This window comes from Macrotis lagotis, chromosome 1, assembly GCF_037893015.1.
Source record: "Macrotis lagotis isolate mMagLag1 chromosome 1, bilby.v1.9.chrom.fasta, whole genome shotgun sequence".
NCBI classification, from domain to species: Eukaryota; Metazoa; Chordata; class Mammalia; order Peramelemorphia; family Peramelidae; genus Macrotis; species Macrotis lagotis.
Genome location: NC_133658.1, coordinates 594,942,851 through 594,962,689, shown reverse-complemented (window position 1 = coordinate 594,962,689; position 19,839 = coordinate 594,942,851). Strand labels below are relative to the sequence as shown.

At 37.7% G+C, this 19,839-nt stretch overlaps 1 protein-coding gene across 2 annotated transcripts in view; it reads right to left on the bottom strand.

Moving 5' to 3' along the window:
* Positions 1-19,839, bottom strand: part of ARHGEF4 (Rho guanine nucleotide exchange factor 4) — a 524,411-nt gene that overhangs the window by 415,057 nt on the left and 89,515 nt on the right. Inside the window, exon 1 of one of the 2 annotated variants that reach the window (XM_074214905.1) lies at positions 6,785-8,486. The exons of the other annotated variant lie outside the window; for it this stretch is intronic. Within the exon in view, the coding sequence (XP_074071006.1) occupies positions 6,785-6,823 (39 nt within the window). The 5' untranslated portion in view covers positions 6,824-8,486. Of the gene's footprint in view, positions 1-6,784; positions 8,487-19,839 lie in introns of those variants that run through there. 2 annotated transcript variants of the gene reach the window in all.

Sequence of the window (19,839 nt, the reverse complement as noted above, 5' to 3'; positions counted from 1 at the left end):
CATTATAGAGATTATTACCAGAGCTCAGAGTTAAAGATAATAGAGGGAATGAGAATATGGCATAGGAAAAATGGAGATTATTTTCTAAGGCTTCATAGATGTGGCTGAATTTCTGGTTTGTTAATAGAAAGAAAAAAAAACAAGTTAGCCATAGAAATAAATACCAGATACACCAGATTATTTTGTTAATAAAAAAAAAAACAAGAGTCAGTGTGAAATAGTGAATAATTTGATGGCCTTGGAGTCAGAAAACTTGGATTTAAATCTTGCCCCAAAACTTATTTTCTGTGTCACTATATAGCTGTTTTTTTGTAAAAACAGACATATACTATCTCAATTGATTCCCTCAACAATTCTGTGTGGTAGGTGAAGTTATTCCTGCCATTTTATAGATTAGTAAATTTAGACTCAGGCTAAATGACTAACCTAGGATTCCAATCCCAGTCATCCTGACTACAAGTCCAGCCAGCTCTCTTTCTACTATGCCACCTATCTGCTTCATAGATTAGTTCATAGGTTCAAATGTAAAAGACTTATTATGATAATGTTACTTTCTGTCAGATTAACTCTTTGCCTTCCCAATTCTAGTGGGTCCTGAGGAACTGATCAGGCCAAAATATTTCCTTAGAAGAGAATTATATTAACCATTATGAATACTGGAGGAGATAGAAGAGCCTTAAAAATAATAATATTGATAGATTGGTGGATAAAGAGCTGGCCTTAAAGTCAGAAAGAACTAAGTTCAGATTCTACTTTTGATACATATTGTTATATGACTTCACAAAATTATAAATTTCAGAGAAGGTTATAACACACACACACACACACACACACACACACACACACACACACACACACACACACACACATATATATGGAGCTCACTACTTAAAAAGGCAATCTCATTGTATTGTTGAACTTCTCTTTACAACCTTATCTATTAGCTCTTTTCCTTTAAATTAAAAAAAAAGAGATGGCCCTCCTGGTTAAAGGAACATGTTCTCATGATCCCATCCCATCATATTTTCTCCTTGAAATTTTCCCATCCAATTATTTCCTTTCATGGATCTTCAATATTCCTCCCCCCTCCAACTCCATCCCTACATTTCACAAACTGTTCAAGTCTCCCTTATTCTGAAAAGAAAAAAAATAATAACTTGTTCTTAATTCTATGTTCCCTTCAAGTTAAAATTCCCCTCTTTCCTCACTACCAAACTCCAAGAAATGATTTTTTAAATGTAATCATTTCTTCAATCGTGCCTGACTCTTCATAAACTTTTTTTGTAGTTTTCTTGACAAGATACTAGAATGGTTTGCCATTTTCTTCCTCTAGCTCATTTTACATATGAGAAACTGAGGAAAACAGATTTGATGACTTGCCCAGAGTAACATAACTAGTAAATATCTGGTCAGACTTGAATTCAGATCTTCCTGACTCTATTTACCATGCCAATTAACTGCTTAATGGCTCCCCATGAAAAACTTTACTTTACAAGTCATATTGTAAAAGTAAACATAACCCCATACACAAAGAAAGAGAAACTTCAAGAAAAATAAAGTGAGGAAAAAAGTATGCTTCAGTCTATATTCAGACACCATCAGCTCTGTCTTGGGATAGATAATATTCTTTACCATAAGACCATCAGAGAAATTGTTTCAGTATATTTTCCCCACAGTTTCTATTGCTAGCTGTATTCCCTTCAATCCTATTTCTCCTCCCCAACTTCCATTTATTCTCTTCTCTTACTCCTTTCACCCTGTCTCTCCTCAAAAGTGTGTTGCATCTAACTATACTCTCACATGATACTCCCTCTCCTCTATCTCCTATATTCCCTTCCCTTACCCCTGTCCCCTTTCTCCCATCCCTTTTCTCTCCTATTTTCCTCTAGATAAGATAGATTTCTATACCCAATTATCATCTCCACTAATCTAGTAAAAACATTCTCTCCAAAGTCATTACAGACTTTCTCATTGCCAAATCCTACAATTTTTTTCTACTCTACTCTTATTTCTCTGTGGCATTTGTCCCTGTGGGACATCACCTTTCCTATTTGATACCCTCTTCTCCCCTAACTTATGACACACTGAACTTTCCTGGGTCTCCTACCTCTATTTCTTCTCTGTATCTTCTGATAGCTACTTATCCTCCTTTAAAGTTTGACTTATTTGGAATTATTCCCAAAGGGCAACAAAAATATGCATATCCTTTGATCCAGCAATACCACCACTGGGTCTATACCCTGAAGAGATTATGAAAAAGGGTAAAAACATCACTTGTACAAAAATATTCATAGCCATGTTTGTGGTGGCAAAGAATTAGAAATTAAGTGAATGTCCTTCAGTTGTGGAATGGCTTAATAAATTGTAGTATATACATGTCATGGAGCACTATTGTTCTATTAGAAACCAGGAAGGATGGGAATTCAGGGAAGCCTGGAAGGATTTGCATGAACTGATGCTGAGTGAGATGAGCAGAACCAGAAAAACACTGTACACCCTAACAGCAACATGGGGGTGATGATCAACCTTGATGGACTTGCTCATTCCATCAGTGCAACAAGCAGGGGCAATTTTGGGATATCTGCAATGGAGAATACCATCTGTATCCAGAGAAAGAATTGTGGAGTTTGAACAAAGACCAAAGACTATTATCTTTAATTTTTAAAAAACGGTTCTCTTATTATGTAATTTTGCTATCTCTTATACTTTATTGTTTCTTCCTTAAGGATATGATTTCTCTCTCATTACATTCAACTTAGATCAGTGTATACCATGGAAACAATGTAAAAAACTAACAGAACTGTCTTCTGTGGGGAGGGGGAAGGGAAGCAAGATTGGGGGGAAATTGTAAAACTCAAAATAAATAAAATCTTTCTTTAAAAACAAAGTTTGCCTTGATTCTGTCTTAAGCACACTTCCATGGTCTTTGCAATCTCTCTCCCTTGAAATCTTATCTAGTCCTGAAATTTTATTGTCACCTCTACATAGAAAATTCTCAAAACTGTATCTCAATCACTAATCTCTCTCTGAACTCCAATCACATAATTTCAACTAACTATTCCTCATCTTTAGTAGGATGTACTATCCTCAAACTCAACATATCTAATTCTCACTTTCCAACTGAATCTTTTCCTGCTTCATCTAGTTCTATGAATGGCACTGTAATCCTTTCAATAATGCAGTCTTTTGAAATCATATTTGGCTTATACCTTTCCCCTAGCTTATAAATATAGTCAATTGCCAAGATCTAGCATATCTGCTTCTGAAATCACTCAATTCTTATAACTCCTCTCCATCCCTACCACTACCACCACATACTATCATAAAAATATGACATTCAGATATTTAGTAACATATGGATAATTATAGAATCTTACTTCAATTATTTTCCTTCTCTTACCTTAAATCCCAACCAAATTACAATCTACTTTTCTAAGCATATTATCAAACAGAAGAAAGAGCTACTTTGAAATGCATTTCCTTTCCATCCCCTTTGCTGTTTTCTTTGGAACAGCAAAGTGCCTAAATTACAAAGAAGGTGTAGAACAAGGGGCCTATATAGATAACAAAAGGGATAACCAGCCCCCAAGTAACTCACAGCTGGCTATGCAGGTTTCTTTGCTGTTCTCATTTGTATTTATTGAATGCCTATCTGGTGACCACATTCAGTGGCATATAGGAAAATATGCCAATCCTTACTTTCAAAGAAATTTAAGGAATCTAGTTGAAGAGCAGGTGTGTGTGTGTGAACAATCAGCTCTGAGTTATGTATGTATAAACACACATGTATATATAGAAGGATGGGGAAGAAAATGAAAGAAGAAAACAGGAGGGAGGGAGGGAGGGAGGGAGAAGGTTATATAGTGTAAGGAATAGAAAATCTGTCTCAAAGCCAGAAAGATATACATTCTAGTTCCACCTCTAACATAAAGTAACTGTGTGACCAAGGGAATATAATGAATGGATCATATCAAAATGTTACTTAGTCAATACTAATGGTGTTACTGTTACTTTTTAAACTAAAGAATCCATCTACTTCTTAGAAATAACTTCTGTGTCCTTAAATAATCCCAGATAAATGCTACCAAAAAAAAAGCAAGGATTACCTCCAGTGGAAATCTTCTCTCAAATTACTATATTAATTTTCTCTTTTGGGGAAAAAGCTTCTTCAAGAAGCCATTTTCAGGGCTGCCTTCTGCTAAGGGTATTTACTACTTAAAATATATCCAAAATTCCCTCCTCCATTTTCTGGTGAGAGACCATTTGTAACATTAAAAGAACCCTAAAATGGAGTCAAAGATGCTTCAATGGGCATTGCCTCAGTCAAACTGAGACTTGGGAAAAACCTTAACTTAAAAAAGGCTCTCCACCTACTACACCTAGGGCCTCCATTCATCTTGATCTATATCTGACCACTGGATCCAGATGACTCCAGAAAAGAGAATGAGGCTCATGACTTGGCACAGTCCTTCCTCACTTAAATCCAATTCACTTTCAAGTTATGGAATCACCTTCCTGATGTGATTCTCTTCAAGAATGAAGGACAAACAACAATAAGATATAGCCTATATAGTATAGGTTAAGGGATACTGGGATGACTCCTTTCCCTAAAACATATCTCCTTTCAGTTTTTCCTAAGTGAATTTCCATTAGAAATCCTTCTCCTTAGAAATTCATTCCTTTGGGTCTTTCCAAATTTTTTTCACTGTGAATATTTCCAAGAAGGTAACACATGCAATTGCTAACAGCATAGTAAACATTTCCATGAGCCCCTATGACCAGAGAACTCAGAGCCTGAAAAAGAGCAAGCTGGAAGAGGAGACATTGCCATGACAAACTATATGCACTTCACAATCTTATTGATGGCTCATCATGGATGGGAAAGCTAGGTGGTGCAGTAAATAGAATGTCTGATGAAGTCAGATTTTTTTGAGTTCAAACAGAGCTTCAGACACTTATTGTGTGACCTTGGCCAAGTCATTAATCCCTTTTGCCTTAGTTTCCTCATCTGGAGAAGAAAATGATAAACCATTCCAGCCAAGAAAACCCCAAATGGAGTCATGAATAGAACATGACTGAAATAACTGCAAAACAACAATATCATGGATGAATTGATTCATGGATATTCTCCCCAAAGTACAGACCTAACAGTGGGATCAGAGGATAAGGGTGGGATTTTCTTTCCCTGGACACTTTAAACTTCATCTTATCCTCACAGCCTTTTGAATTTAGAATTCTAACCTTTGTTTGACAGATGTTTCAATGAGTCAGTAGTCATTATTTGGGATAGGACTAGCTAGAAAGAAGTGCAAAGAAGAAGATGGGGCTGATGACAGGCATGAAAAAAAGGGTTTGGGAAGTAGTTTTCCAAATGCTAACCAGTTTCATGAGCTGCTGATTTTGGGGTGACTTGACTTTTCCACTGCAGGTTAGACCAACTGATTAGAACCGACCAATTACCCAGGAGACTGGTTCTATTCCTTCCAATGAAGATTCTTATAATTGTTCTCATTTTGTACATGATAGCAGAATTACCTCTTATTGTAATATTCCCTTACCCAGGATCCAAAAAAGGATTTAATTCAGCTCTCATTGAATGTTCTGTTGAGACCAGGCACTCTAGCAAGGGTTACTTTGTAAAAACCCTCTCTAATCATTCTACAATGGAACTTCTGATAGATATTAGCAGCTTTATGACCAAGGGAGGGATGAAAATACAACAATAATCCATCAAAAATCCTTTATTATGCTTTTTTTCTATAAGCCAAACACTATGCCAAGCAAAAGAGATACAAAGAAAGGCAAAACCAAAAAGCAAGCCATGGGCAACCCCAGCTCTTATCTGAGTACAGAAGATCATAGATTTCAAGATTGAATGGATCTAGAGTCATTGAACACAACACCATCAAAACTGAGACCCAAAGAGGCTTTGAGATTTGTCCAACTCACACAGTATTATAATAAGGGGCAGAATTGGGATTTGAATTTAGCTCCCAGAAAGTTCAAATCATTAGATAGGGATAGGTCATCCTTTATGACTAAGTCTAAAAGTGTAGTTCCTTTCAATTCTAATGCAGAAGATACCTAACTCCACTGGAAACTCACTTTCTCATACTATGCTTCCATCTATATGTGTGGTAAACAGGACATACTCAAAGGGCAAACACCAAAGGTGATCAACCATCTGAAGACTGCTTTCTTGGGAAACTACTAGTTCGGAGAAAGCACTTGGTATTCCAGAGGTACCTAGATAACACTGAATGGGAAGGCAACATGGTGTAGTGAGAGGAACAACAGATCTGGAGTCAACTATCATGCCTCATTTAGAATTTTGATTCTTACACTGACTGGCTGTGTGATCATGGGCAGGTGATGTCACCTCTCTAACTAGTCTAATAAAACTTGCAGATCTTATATCAGCTCCCACTGAAGGAAAATATTTAGCAAAATTTAAAATTCTGGAGAAATGTCAGCTATTCTTATTATCCCAACACACTTGCCATCAGCTACAACCGCAGATTTTGTTTAGACTCTAGTCTCAACCTACCCCATTCCCCCTGCCCTCCTTTTTTTTTTTTGCTTACTGAAACACACACTAAAGTAAATAATCATCTTCACTACACCAAAATACTCTGAATCCTACCCAGCTACTGCCAGGAGAAGAGTTCCAGGCACTGGTCCCTATGAGGCACTTCCTACATTCCTCTACTGAGATTTTACTTCCCCTCCCTTTTTCAGCCTAATCAAGGAAATCCAAAGCAGTTTAGGAAGTTTCTTGGCTTACCTTGAAGAAGCTCCGGAGAAAATACATCACACTGAGCATTTTGGAAGCTTCAAGTCAGGAGCTGTCTGATCCCTGGATCTTTCAAGGCCAGAGGGATTGCGTCCTCTTTTGCCGGGCCTTTCCTTACATGCTTTCTTGTTGCTATTTTGGATGGTCTTAGCCCAAGTGAAGCATAAGAGCCATGCCAGGAGCTTATGCTAAGGAGTTGCATAACAATTAGGGCTTATCTGCTGGAGCTGCACTGTATGCAGGCAAAGCAAACAGGTTTGTTCACAGTTTACTGGCCCCAGAGCTGTCTGAGTAGGCATGCCCGGAATGATGCCATGCCCAAGGAACTCACGCAAGGACGGCTGCTTGGGAGCCCTTCCGAAGTGCCTGGTGACTGGAGAATCTCCCAGAGAAAGCACATGTTCTCCTACATCCTCGGCTTCTGAATTTTTGCCAGCCCTGAGCTCCTAGTCAATGGGTGAGAGTCTCTTGTGTGGGGTTTGCAGTGGGTACAGAATTCCCAGTCTCTTTCCCTCACCACCCCACTCCCCACCCCTCACTGAGCCCTGCCTTCTCATGTTTATTAAAAGCTTCAGCGGGTTCTTTGCTAGGGAATTCAGCACCATTGAGGAAATGCAAATTGGGGAGGAGGTGGGGGATGGAAGTTGCTCTGTATTTACTGTCTGTGCCAGGCCTCAGAGAGAAAATCAGCTGGTGTCCTGAAATCTATTTAACAGTAAGGGCTGTGAGAGGGGCGGGCATGTGGCCCTCTGCAAAGTCCCCCTTTGTAACTTATCTATTCAAAGTGAATCTAAGGTTGAGACCTGACTATGTGAAAAAGTACCTCTCCCGGAGCTTTGATGCATATTTCCAGGATACCTCAAATAAGGTGTTACACAATCTTACAATTCCACTATGTGCATTTACCCACATCAGTGATTTTATATATTAGTATAAGGGGAAGAGGGAAATTGATTCTCCTTTTCCCCTTCTCTCGGTTAATTAATCACAGAAAATAAGAGACAGATGATAGACACAGGAAAGGAACACAGATAATAGAAGTAATGAGGTGTTAATGTTAAAACTGAGAGCAAAAAACAAACAAACAATAACAAAAACCCTGCCAGAATTCTGATATGTTTAAACCATGAGAAAAAAATTCCTGATAATGTTAAGAAGAGGAGCTTGATACCCACGGTAACCATTCAAAAGACAAGCTTGCCAGCTTGGAGACACTGAAGACAGGAAGCAACTTGGAGGAGTGTGGTCCCTGTAGTCTTCTATCAGAAGGCAACAGGTGGAGGAATCCATTCTTTTCTTCTCACCACATTGCCATGGTGTTTCACAGAAGAGCTATTTGCTTAGCAAAGACATTTCAACCAGAGGGAAATAGCATGGAGACATCACAAGAAGAAAAAAAGATGTCAGGATCTTGCAGCACTTAAGACGTGAATTCCCATAGCCACAAGTATGTAGAGTTCTCCAAATTTGTACATATTCTTCCTATTGACGATATGTTTGTCATAGAGAGAATACCCTGGTTTATAGAACATGGAGGTGTTGATTTGTAGCTACTGCTCTTACTATATCTTTTTTTAAAAAATTATTTATTTTATTTTTAATTTATGGAATCAAGCATTTTCATAACAGCATAATAAAAATGATTATACATAAAGCTGCAAATCTATTGTATACAACCTGCTATTCATTTTAAATATATAACAAAGTTCCTATGAAAACTTTTTTCTTCCCTCCCTCCTGCCCCATTAGTACCATTAGACACAAATATTTATGTAATATATTACATATATCTAAAATCATTATTTATTTATATATATATGTGTGTGTGTGTGTGTGTGTGTGTGTGTGTGTGTGTGTGTGCTTCTATTTATCAGTTCTTATAAAAGTTGGCATTTATACAACACTTTGTGGTTTGCAAAGCACTTTACAAATATTATCTCATTTTATCTTCATAAGAACCCTGAGAGGTAGGTGCTATTATTATCTCTATTTTATGAAAGGGGAAACTGAAACAGATAGAAGTTAAGTGACTTATCCAAGATCCTACAGCTAGTAAGTATCTGAGATTAGATTTAAACTTAGATTTTCCTGATTATAGGTCTAAATCTCTATCCTAGATGATCTTGCTTTGATTTAATTATATCTACTAGATGACTATTAAAGGTAACATTATCAGCTGGAGCTCAAGAGCAAGAGTTTTAGGATTATGAATCCATTGACCTTGAAAAGTCAATCTATACCTTTATATGGCAGTAGACCATCTTATACTCAATATTCAAATGAATTCATGATTACATTAATATAAATATTCTCTCCCATCAATCAGTTGACTAGCATTTATTGTGTCTACTATACCTAGGTGACGGTGCTAGGTGCACTGAAATAGCTTTTGCCTTTCCTGAAAAAAATCCATTCTATGGAAGAGATAATATAAACAGAATATCTACAACATAAATGCTATGTATTTTGGGTTTGAAGGATGTTAGAAGTCGTGAGGGACCAGAAAAGACCTAATGTAGAAAGTAATGTTTGGTTAGAGTTTTGAAGGGAACAAAAGATCTAACAAAAATGAAGATAGAGCACATTCCAGGCAAGAGAGTTGGAATAATAACACTAGTTCAGATTTCTGGAGCACTTTAAAATTACAAAGTGCTTTCTTCTCTGTGTGGTGGATAATATAAGCATTCTTAGGCCCACTTTACCTGTGAGGAAACGTGAAGTTCCAAGGAGTGAAGTCACTTGTTCATAGTCACAGAGACAGTCAATTTGGAACCATAATTCTAACAAAGAGATGTCTATCAATCCCAAGTCTATAGTTCCTTCCACTATAATGTGCTACTCTCCCATCCATTCATTCTCTTGACACTTCATGGTGCCAAGGTAGATAAAATGCCATCCTCGTTGGAAGGAAAATATGGTTTTTAGTTTTAAACAATCTATCTGTGGGACCCCAGGATAATCTCTTAGGGCTGTGGGCAAACTTCGAAAACTAAAAATTGCAAGTATTTTTAATCTGTGATGATAAAGAAGGAAACTGAATTTCAGGAGATTCCAGGTGTGGCCATCTATGTAGAATGCCAACTCATTAGAATTTACCCTTAGACAATAAGCATTCATTAAGTGCTAGTTACTATGCTAAACTGGGAATTCAAAGAAAGGAAAATAATAGTCTATACTCTTAAGGAATTCAGAGTCTAAAGGGGGAGACAACACACAAGCAACTATGTGCAAATAATCTATAGCCTGGATAAATTGGAGATAATCAATAGAGGGAAGACATCAGTATTAATTATAAGTATAGGAAAGGCTTCCTATTCCGGGCATGGGAGATAGTCAATGAAAAATGCCTGGAATCTGGAGATGGAACATCTTATAAAAGTGGAGAGAGAGAAAATGTCTTGTTCAAGGTAAAACAAAGAAGCCAGTGTCACTGGATCACAAAGCATAATGGGGTGGAGAAGTAAGATGTAAATAGGCTGGAAAGGTAGGGAGGGACCAAATTGTAAAGATTTAAATGCTAAAATAATTTTATATTCCATCCTAGAGGTGATATGAAGTCATTGAAGTTTATTGAATGGGGGTACAGAAAGTGACTGGTTAGATCTGCACTTCAGGAAAATTAATTTGACAATTAAGTAAGGATTAGACAGGAGAGAGGAAAGACTTGTTTCCTAGGTCACTGAGAAGTTAGGTAATTAGCCCAAGGACACCAAAATAATGAATATCAGAGGTAGCTACTAATGTTCCTTTGACTGAAAAGTCCATTTTAGCTCAGATATGTGATCCTACAACCCTATAACCACTGAACTCAGGTCTCTTGACTGCACTGTCCAATCTGTTTCACAGTGCTGTACTATTTCAAGAAATAATAAGAGCTTACATTTACAAGTCTATGATAATTTAAAGAAAAATACAAAGCACAAAATTATCCTGATGAAGTAGGTAAGCCACTCTCCCCTTACAGATGAGTAAACTGAGGCTTGGAAGAGATGAAGTCTTCTTCCTGTCGTCTCATAGTTGGTAGATGGCAGGATTAGAGTCACTATTCAAATTTAGGTCATAAAGTCTAATGCTCTTTTGACTCGACCAGGCTGCCCTACCCACTGGCTTCCTGTGTAGCTTTTTAGGAAAGTGAATGATATGTTGTTAAGTAAGATCCCTGTCCTGGAACAAAAGCTCATTAGAAATACCAAGTGCCAGGTAGAGTGGATCCTGATGGACTGGAGGAAGGCCAGACCGTATTTAATCTCACCAGGCTTCTTCCATCCTCTGACCCAGAGCTAACAGCCAGATCCTGGAGATCACAGCTGTTAGGGTGAGGGGGTGGGGACTGCTTCTAATCTTAGAGGTCTGAAAGGAGTGGTCCAGTAGCAGGCTCTGGGGAGGGTGTGGTCAGGTGAAGCAAGAGAGAAAGCACACATTTGGGGAAAGGTATTGAGAGGAAAAATCCCACAATCTTAAAAACATAAGGGAAAACAATAGAGAGAGGACCAACCCTAGGTATAGGCGTAGTATCATTTGAAACTCTTGGGAAAAGTTTCCCTAAAACTTTCCTCCAAGGCCCTAACCACAAGCCTGTCACTTTAACTTAAATATAGATTTCAAAATAGATTTTATTGCAAAAGTATTTCTTTGGTTCAACAGATTTTCAAACATGTAAATGAATGATCTATTAAACCATTGTTCATCATGAACATGATAATATTGACTAATTTTTAAGGAAACAAGCCAAGCACATCCCTACAAAAATAAAAAGAATAAGGGGCAGCTAGGTAGTGCAGTGGATATAGCACTGGCCTTGGAGTCATGAGGACCCCGAGTTCAAATACAACCTCAGACACTTAATAATTTCCTAGCTGGGTGATTTTGAGCAAGTCGCTTAGCCCCATTGCCCTTAATTAAAAATAAAAAGGAATAAACTCCTTTGCAGAGGTTTCATGGGTTTGGTACATTGTATTTTTTTAATATCTAAGATTTTTTTAATCTGTTGGTCAGTTTTGTGTGTGTGTGTGTGTGTGTTTGTGTGTTTGTGTGTTTACTTTATAAATTTATTTATTTTTCTAACCACGTGCAAAGATATTTTCCAACATTCTTTTTTGTTAGATCTTGAGTTCCACATTTTTCTCCTTTCCTTCCTTTCCTCCCCCTGCACTTTGACAGTAAATAATCTGATATAGGTTATACATGTAAAGGTGTTGATCAGTTTTGCTGACTTTTAACAATTTTCCCTTTTTCATTTATCTTTTTTAAAAATTCTTTGTTTTAAGGAGAGGATTTAAGAGAGGGATACAGGAAAAAAATGTGATTTAAAAACCAAAAATTCGATAAAACCTATTTTTTAAAAAAGAATACTAGCTAAAAATTATGCAGTCAACAAACATTATAATCCACATCAATGAAGGGAAAATCCATAAGCATAATATCACAGATTCATCTGAAAAGGGACTTTCTGCTCAAAATTCAGAACTTTTCCCCCTCAAGAAGTCTGTACTTTTCTCAAAACAACCCTTTGAGGTAGGTAGTAAAAAAAAAGAAAGGGTTTGTTACAGAATGAATAAGTAGAATTGGTACAATCTAATTTTTTTCTTTACTCCAATACCTTCCCCTGCCCTTCTTATTAGTTTCTTTCGTCTTTTCTGCTTCTCTATTTCTTCTTTTCCACTTTTTAACTTTTTAACTCCTACTCTACTATATCAGTCCTGAAATCAAGTATTTGAGTATTTTCTATGTACCCAATCCTCATACACTAAAAGATACCAGAGGATCATTAATAATAACAATTAACATTTATATAGAACTTTAAAGTTTACAAAATAATTTGCCTATATTAATTAATTGAATTCTCATAAAAACCCTATTAGATAGCTGTTATTATTATTCCCATTTTACAGTTGAAGAAACTGAGGCATAGAAATGCAATGACTTAACCAGGACCACTTAGCCAATGTCTCAGGTAGAATTTGAACTCAGGTCTTACTGACTTCTGGTCTCACATGCTATCCAAAATATTACCTGAAAACTGATATCTAAATAGTCTTATAGTTTACATTTCTCATTTAATATTCACAATAACCTGTCTCAAAGAGGGAGTTATGGAAGTTTAGGGAGATTAAGTGAATTTGCTCATAGTAAGTTATAGAGACAGGACTCCAACCTCAGGCTTCAGACTCTAAAATCAGTGCCCTTTTTATTATACAGTTAGCTTCCGAACTGCCCTTCAGAAGCATGTCATCTCAACCTTGATGGACTTGCTCATTCCATTAGTGCAACAATCAGGGAAAATTTGGGGCTATCTGTGATGGAGAATGCCATTTGTATCCAGAGAAAGAATTGTGGAGTTTGAACAAAGACCAAAGACTAGTACCTTTAATTTAGGAAAAAAAAAACATTATCTTGTTATGTAATTTTGCTATCTCTTATACTTTAGTTTTCTTCCTTAAGGATATGATTTCTCTCTCATCACATTCAACTGAAATCAATGTATACCATGGAAAAATATAAAGACTAACAGAATGCCTTCTGGGAGGGTGAGGGAAGCAAGATTAGGGGAAAAATTGTAAAACTCAAAATAAATAAAATCTTTCTTAAAAAAGAAGCATGTCATGTAAGAGGGGGAGACCAACAAGATACATGAATTAATTTGTTAACAAAACATTATAACATGCTATACACTGGTGGGTTTTATCTAGACCTTTGATTTCATCATCTTGAGAAGCTTCCAATGAAGAAACTCCAATAAACCAATTAGCAACCAACTGTTCTTGGGAAGTTTCTTGGGACACTGAGAGGTTAAGAGAAGTGGAATCTATATAGTATGTGATAAAGACAGGAATTGGAACCAAACTTTCCTCATCTACATGATATGACTTCTCAATATGCCATAGGCTCATACATACATGCAGATACATATATATATATATATATATATATGTAAATATGCATTATACCCATAATGCACACACACATATGCATATGCATACACACACATATACAATGTCCCAAAAGTCTTAGTTCAGTTGTAACTTAAAATTGTGTCGGTTCTTTTTTTGAGGAAGTCCTATGATGTCTTAGGTACAGGACCTTAGATGAACAAATTCCCTTTACCAAGGCATATCTGCCCTCCGCCCACAATTTACAGTTTTGGAGTCATGAGAGGCTAAAGTGACTTTCCATGATCAAAAGAGTGATTATGTGTCAGAGCAGGGATCTGAACTTGGCTCTTCCAAATTTCCAACTCTTCTCTCTCTCTCTCTCTCTCTCTCTCTCTCTCTCTCTCTCTCTCTCTCTCCCTCCCTCCCTCTCCCTCCCTCTCTCCCTCCTCCCTTTCTCTGTGCGTCTCCTCCCCCCATGCTACATTAATACACATTAACAATAAAACATCCATTCAAATTATAATTATCATAAAATTTTCATTAAAGCTTGACTCAGATGCCTCCTGATGGCATTGGGTTGCCTCTGGATTCTCAAATGCTTTGAGTCTACAAAAACACAAGTTCTGTCAGGTCCTACCTGCCAAGTTGGAAAGGTTTCAAGTACAGGCCCAGTAATGGACTGCATGTCATCCAAGAACCAGCCTGGCTAAGCCTGGAGAGGCTTCTTGTCAAAACTAATTCCAAGATGATGAATTTGGAGTTCCTAGGGAAACTTTAGGGACTTCTTCTATTATCATGATGGGCAAACATTGGAGAGAGTCCCCAGACAGATTTAATCATGGATTGCTCAAGTACTGAAATGATCAAGTATTGGATAATCTATGATGTGATAAATCACTAAATTATGATCAGAGGATAGAAGAATAGCACATGAACTCATAAAGTTCAGATCATGTGGTTGAAAAAGGTGATGGGAGGAGGGAGAGGTGAGCATGAGTTATTGAAGTGATGTAGATCTCAAGTCCCTCAAAGGGACACTCAGGGAAGATATGGACAAGAGCTGAAGGTATGTCTCTTGATAAGGACAAGAACGAATTTTCTTCTCTTCTATGTAATAGATGATTTATTAAATGTTATTAAATATGATTAATTTTATTAATGTTATTAAAATTATTAAACACATCCATTTGTGCCTTCATTCCTCACTCTTAAAGTAAGAGGGTTTTGCATCATCTCCTTCTTTTTCACCCTCCCTATATAATCCATCAGTTACAAAGTCCCGCTGATTTTACTTTTGTAACATCTGTCACATATATCCCCTTCCCTCCTCTCACACTGCTACTACCCTGCTGCAGACCCTCATCTCTCACCTGGACTACTGCCACAGTCTTCTGGTTGGTCTCCCCATCTCAAGTCTATCTCCACATCCTTCACACAGCTGACAAATTGATCTTCCTAAAGTATGTCCTTAACTTATTATCTATTATTTAATAAACTTCAGGGATTCCCTATTAGTTCTAGTATTGTACAAAGGATATCCTGTTTGATTTAAAGCCCTTCATTATCTGGCCCAGGTATTTCCAGTTTCTTACAACTAACCTTTCTCTGGATACTCTATGATCCAGTGACACTGATTTTCTTGCTGTTCCTTGAACAGTACTAGAGTGCATTTCCTCCTCATTTCTGACTCCTGGCTTCCTTCAAGTCACAACCAAAATCCCACATTCCCAAGAAGTCTTTCTGGAATACCCTTTAATGCTAATTATGCCTTTCCCTCAAAGACTGTCTTCAATATATCCTGTCTATATTTTGTTTTTAATCTAAATGTTGGCATGTTGTTTCCCCTATTAGATTATAACCCCTTGAGAGAAAGGACTTTGGGATGCTTTTCTCCACTTTCTTCATATCTCTGTCACTTAGCATAGAAGTTGGCACATAGTAGGTACTTTAAAATGTTTGTCAACTTGACTTACAGAAGTTCTGATTAGTTTGAGGGTAAGTTTCTGTTTAGGTTGTCACTCCTCCAAAGAAAGGATGTGGGAAGTATAGGCAGGGGTATGCCAACCCATTCAGGCTCCAGAGAACAGATTGTTAAATCTTCGGTGAGTATTTATCTTGGAAATCAGCAAACACTACAAAGCAGAGTTTGATTTATCATTTCTTTGATTGCCTAGACTTAAGAAAGTAGTGGAGAAAATGTTAATGTAGATTAAACTTAAATGTATGTCCTATATACATTTCTCTCCTCAGAGAGCCAAATGTTAAAACATTTTGCCAGCACTCTCCTGCTAGGGCAGGTTACAGTCATCAGACCTAAGTTCCAAGGTCTGATGAACCTGTTCAGGGAGATTAAGTGAATTTGCTCAGAGAAGAGCCCCCAAAATCTGGGAGGGGAAGAGAAGAGGGCATGAGGAGTAGTGTCAGAGGGAGCAACTTCACAGACTGGGAACCTGGCCTTTCTTCTTCCCTGCTCCCCAGACTTGCCATAGTATCAGGAAGGTCACTGAGGTTCATAAGAGCCCTGGAAAGAATCGCAAAGATCATTTATAGAAAACTGAATAAAACAGAGGTTAAGTGTTGTGTCAGAGGTCATACAGGTAATGAGATTCAATAGAGATTTGAACAGAGTTCTTTTTGGCTCCCAATCTCTTACTCTTTCTACCTCACCAAGAGCTATGCTCACCACTCTAACCCTGCCAATTTCTCCCCATGTCCTGTCAGATTCCTTCTATTCTTTAAATAAGTAACCTCCTTACTCTGATCACACATTCCAGTGGTTTTAAGTCTGGGCTGAGTAATAATCCAGTCTTATTTTGAACTGGAAAAAAATAAAACAAAACCAAAAACCCAACCCACAAAAGGAACTTGAGACCAAAGGAGTGATCCTGATTTCCATAATATCTGGTTTGGCTGAATGACCCCCAGAAGCAGTGCTCTGCAGCTTTCCCTTGGGGACACAGTCTCATGCTTCCCTCAGTCTGGAATCTGCTCACTTGGTGCTTTCACCTGTAAACAACCCAGACCACAGAGACAGTCCTGGCAGCCGAGAAATAACATAAATATCTCCCAATCCAAGCCACCAGGCCCAGGGGAGACAGCCACCAGCTTAAATCCTTAAGCAGAGCACTTTCGTCCTTCCGAGTGGCATGTGTAGGGAAGCTGAGACAATTTTACACTAGGGCAAGATACAAGAATATTAGAATGGCCCAAATAGCGTAAAAAAAGATATTTTAAAAGCATAACAATCATTCTACTATTTTATGAAATATTTAGGTCTTAAGGGTTTAAGGGACCAGGCAATGTACATATAATAATGCTAGCTGATATCTGCATATTACTTTAAAGTTTACTATGCATTATCTCACTGGAGCCTCACAATAAACCTGTGAAGTAGTACTAGAGCTATCATTATCTTTCTTTTATGGATGAAGAAACTGAGACACAGAGAGATTAAGTGATTTGCTAAGTGGTACTGTAGTTGGAGCACAGTCCTGGAGTCAGGAAGACCTGAGTCCAAATGTAGCCTCAGATTTTTCCTTGCTGTGTGACACTGGGCAAGTCATGATCCCTGTTTCTGCCAGCTTCCTCCTTTGTAAAATGAGCTGGAGAAGGAAATGGCAAGTCACTCTAGTATCTTTGCCAAGAAAATTCCAAATGGGGTCACAAGAGATTTAAGCGCAACTATACAACATTTAAAATGAGGTCTTCTTGACTCCATATTCAGTCCTTCATTTACTGTAGTTACAGGGTAGTCTTATGATTGAAGTGTTAGATGTGAAGTTAGGAAGTCTTCACTTCAAATGCTACATCAGTCACTAGCTATAGGACCAAGGATGAGATTTAATCTGTCTCCATTTTTTCAAAAGATGGTTCTTCCCTCAGAGTTAATGTAAGCATTAAATGAGATGCAGTGCTTTGCAGTCCTTGAAATGCTATCAGTGTCTGCTAATATTATGGTCACTGTGCAAGTCATATGCTAAATAATAGATATGATCTATATGTTTCTATACACCAATGAACAAAATATATCAGAACAATTTCTCAATGCTATCTTAGGGCTAATAATTAATTTTTTAAAAATGCTCAATTAAAGGATATCTGATCACAGTGGCCAGTACAGTTAAGATTCATTGTGAATTCTAGCAGCTTAGCTATAACAACTAGTAGGAGGAAGTTTTTTCCAGTTTCAGAGATCAAGTTTTCTTGTCCATCCTTCTGTCTGCACAGAAGCAGCTAGGTGGTGCAGTGGATAGAGCACTGGCCTTGGAGTCAGGAGGACAAGAGTTCGAATCTGACCTCAGACAACTGACACTAGCTGTGTAACCTTGAGCAAGTCACTTGACCTTGATTGATCATTTTCAGGGAATCTCCAATCCTCCTAAATCCTATCTGGACACTGGATCCAAATCCTTCTGGAGAAGAAAGTGAGGCTGGTGACCTAGCACAGCACCCCCTCACTCAAATCCAATTCATGTGCTTGTCATGGTATCACCCCTGATGTCATGGTCTTCTTTGAGAAGGAAGGACAAATATCATCTATCCAAAAATAAAAATTTGCATCTCCTTCCTCAAAAAGAAATGGAAGTGAGTAAAAGTGTAAAGAGTTAGCTGGAGAGGAAAAGAGAGGCATGTCCCACAGCCACATACCCAAGGACAATCAAGCAACTGAGTTAAAGGGGAGTGTTGGGAGTGGGACCATATTTTGCACCAGAAATTCTCAAAGTGTGGCCTAAGGATCCCGAGAGATCCCCAAGAACATTTCAAAGGAATTCAGACAGTAAAAACTGTTTTTGTAATAATATTAAGATGCTTTCATTTCTAATAGAATCAATATCTATAGTTATAACCCAAAGTTCTTTCAGGTCTGTTCAATATTTTTCAAGAGTGAAAACGGGTCTTGAGACCAAAAACTTTGAAAATTGCTGGTTTATAATTGATCCTTCTTTCAGACTCTTTAATTTTTCCAAAGCACCTTCACATCTATTATCTCATTTAATCTTTGAAATGACCCTCGTAAGGTAGAGAGAGCAGTTAGTCTTTTTTCCTATCTGCCAGTGAACCTTAGGGAAGTCAAGTCCAAATCACAAAGCGAGAAGTTCCACAGCCAAAAAGTCTGGTCTTTTGCATACCATTTCAGGGCTCTCTACATGTACTTTGCTTCTTGGTTTTCTTCAGAAACCCCCTGGGAGCTAACCTCTCGAGATGTTCAATTGCTAGACTTGGATTGAATTTCTGGCATGCAACTCAGGCCAGTGAGCTTCAAGTTGCAAGCCCATAGATCATGTGAGAAATGTACACACTTTCTGCCTCCCACTTGTCTATATTGGTGGACCCAGTGCTATTGACTTTAGCTGACTGCCAAGCTCTTCCTGGATCAAAGACTAGAGAGCGAATAACCTAGCTTCTTTCCAACTTTAAGAAAGGATTAGTTTTCTTGGAACAGAGTTCTGAGTGGATCCCTGGCCAGCAATCATCTCTTTGCCCAATTCTTCCATAGAACAGTCACCAAACCACAGTTGTTCCACATGAGTTTGACCCATTTAAAGGTTTGCTTTATAAATCAGCACTCCAGAGAAACTGATGGACTTGGAGTCAGATCTGAGTTCAAATTCTAACTTGTATGCTTTCTAATTGTGTGACTCTGGCCAAGTCATTTAACCTTGGTCAACCAAATTTTTCTCCCATCTAAAAAGGAGACAATAACAGCAGTTAGCTTTCAAGGACCAAATGAAATAATTTATGCAAAATGTTTTGCTAATCTTAAAGTAATATATAAATGTTAGTTGGTGTCATTATATTTGAAAATTCTTTTTAGGATCATATTCAAGTCACTTAATTTCTGTAAGTCTCAGTTTTCTGATTTGCAAAATAGTTGATGCGGAGGAGGAGGAGGAGGAGGATGGTACAAGACTAACATTTTATCTAAAGCATCAACTTTGCATGTACAGAGTTTATATTTGATCATTGAACATGTTTTCCTTTCTTTCAATAATTCTTTACTTAATAATATTGTCCTAAGGAGGGAAAGATGGAATCTAGAGGTATTATCTCCTATTTCCTTATAACTGGGGGATACCAGTTTTGCTGTTCAGTTGGGTCCAACTCTTCATGATCCATGGATGCATGCCAGGCCCTTCTATAATCTGCTATCTCTTGAAGTCTGTCCAAGTTCAT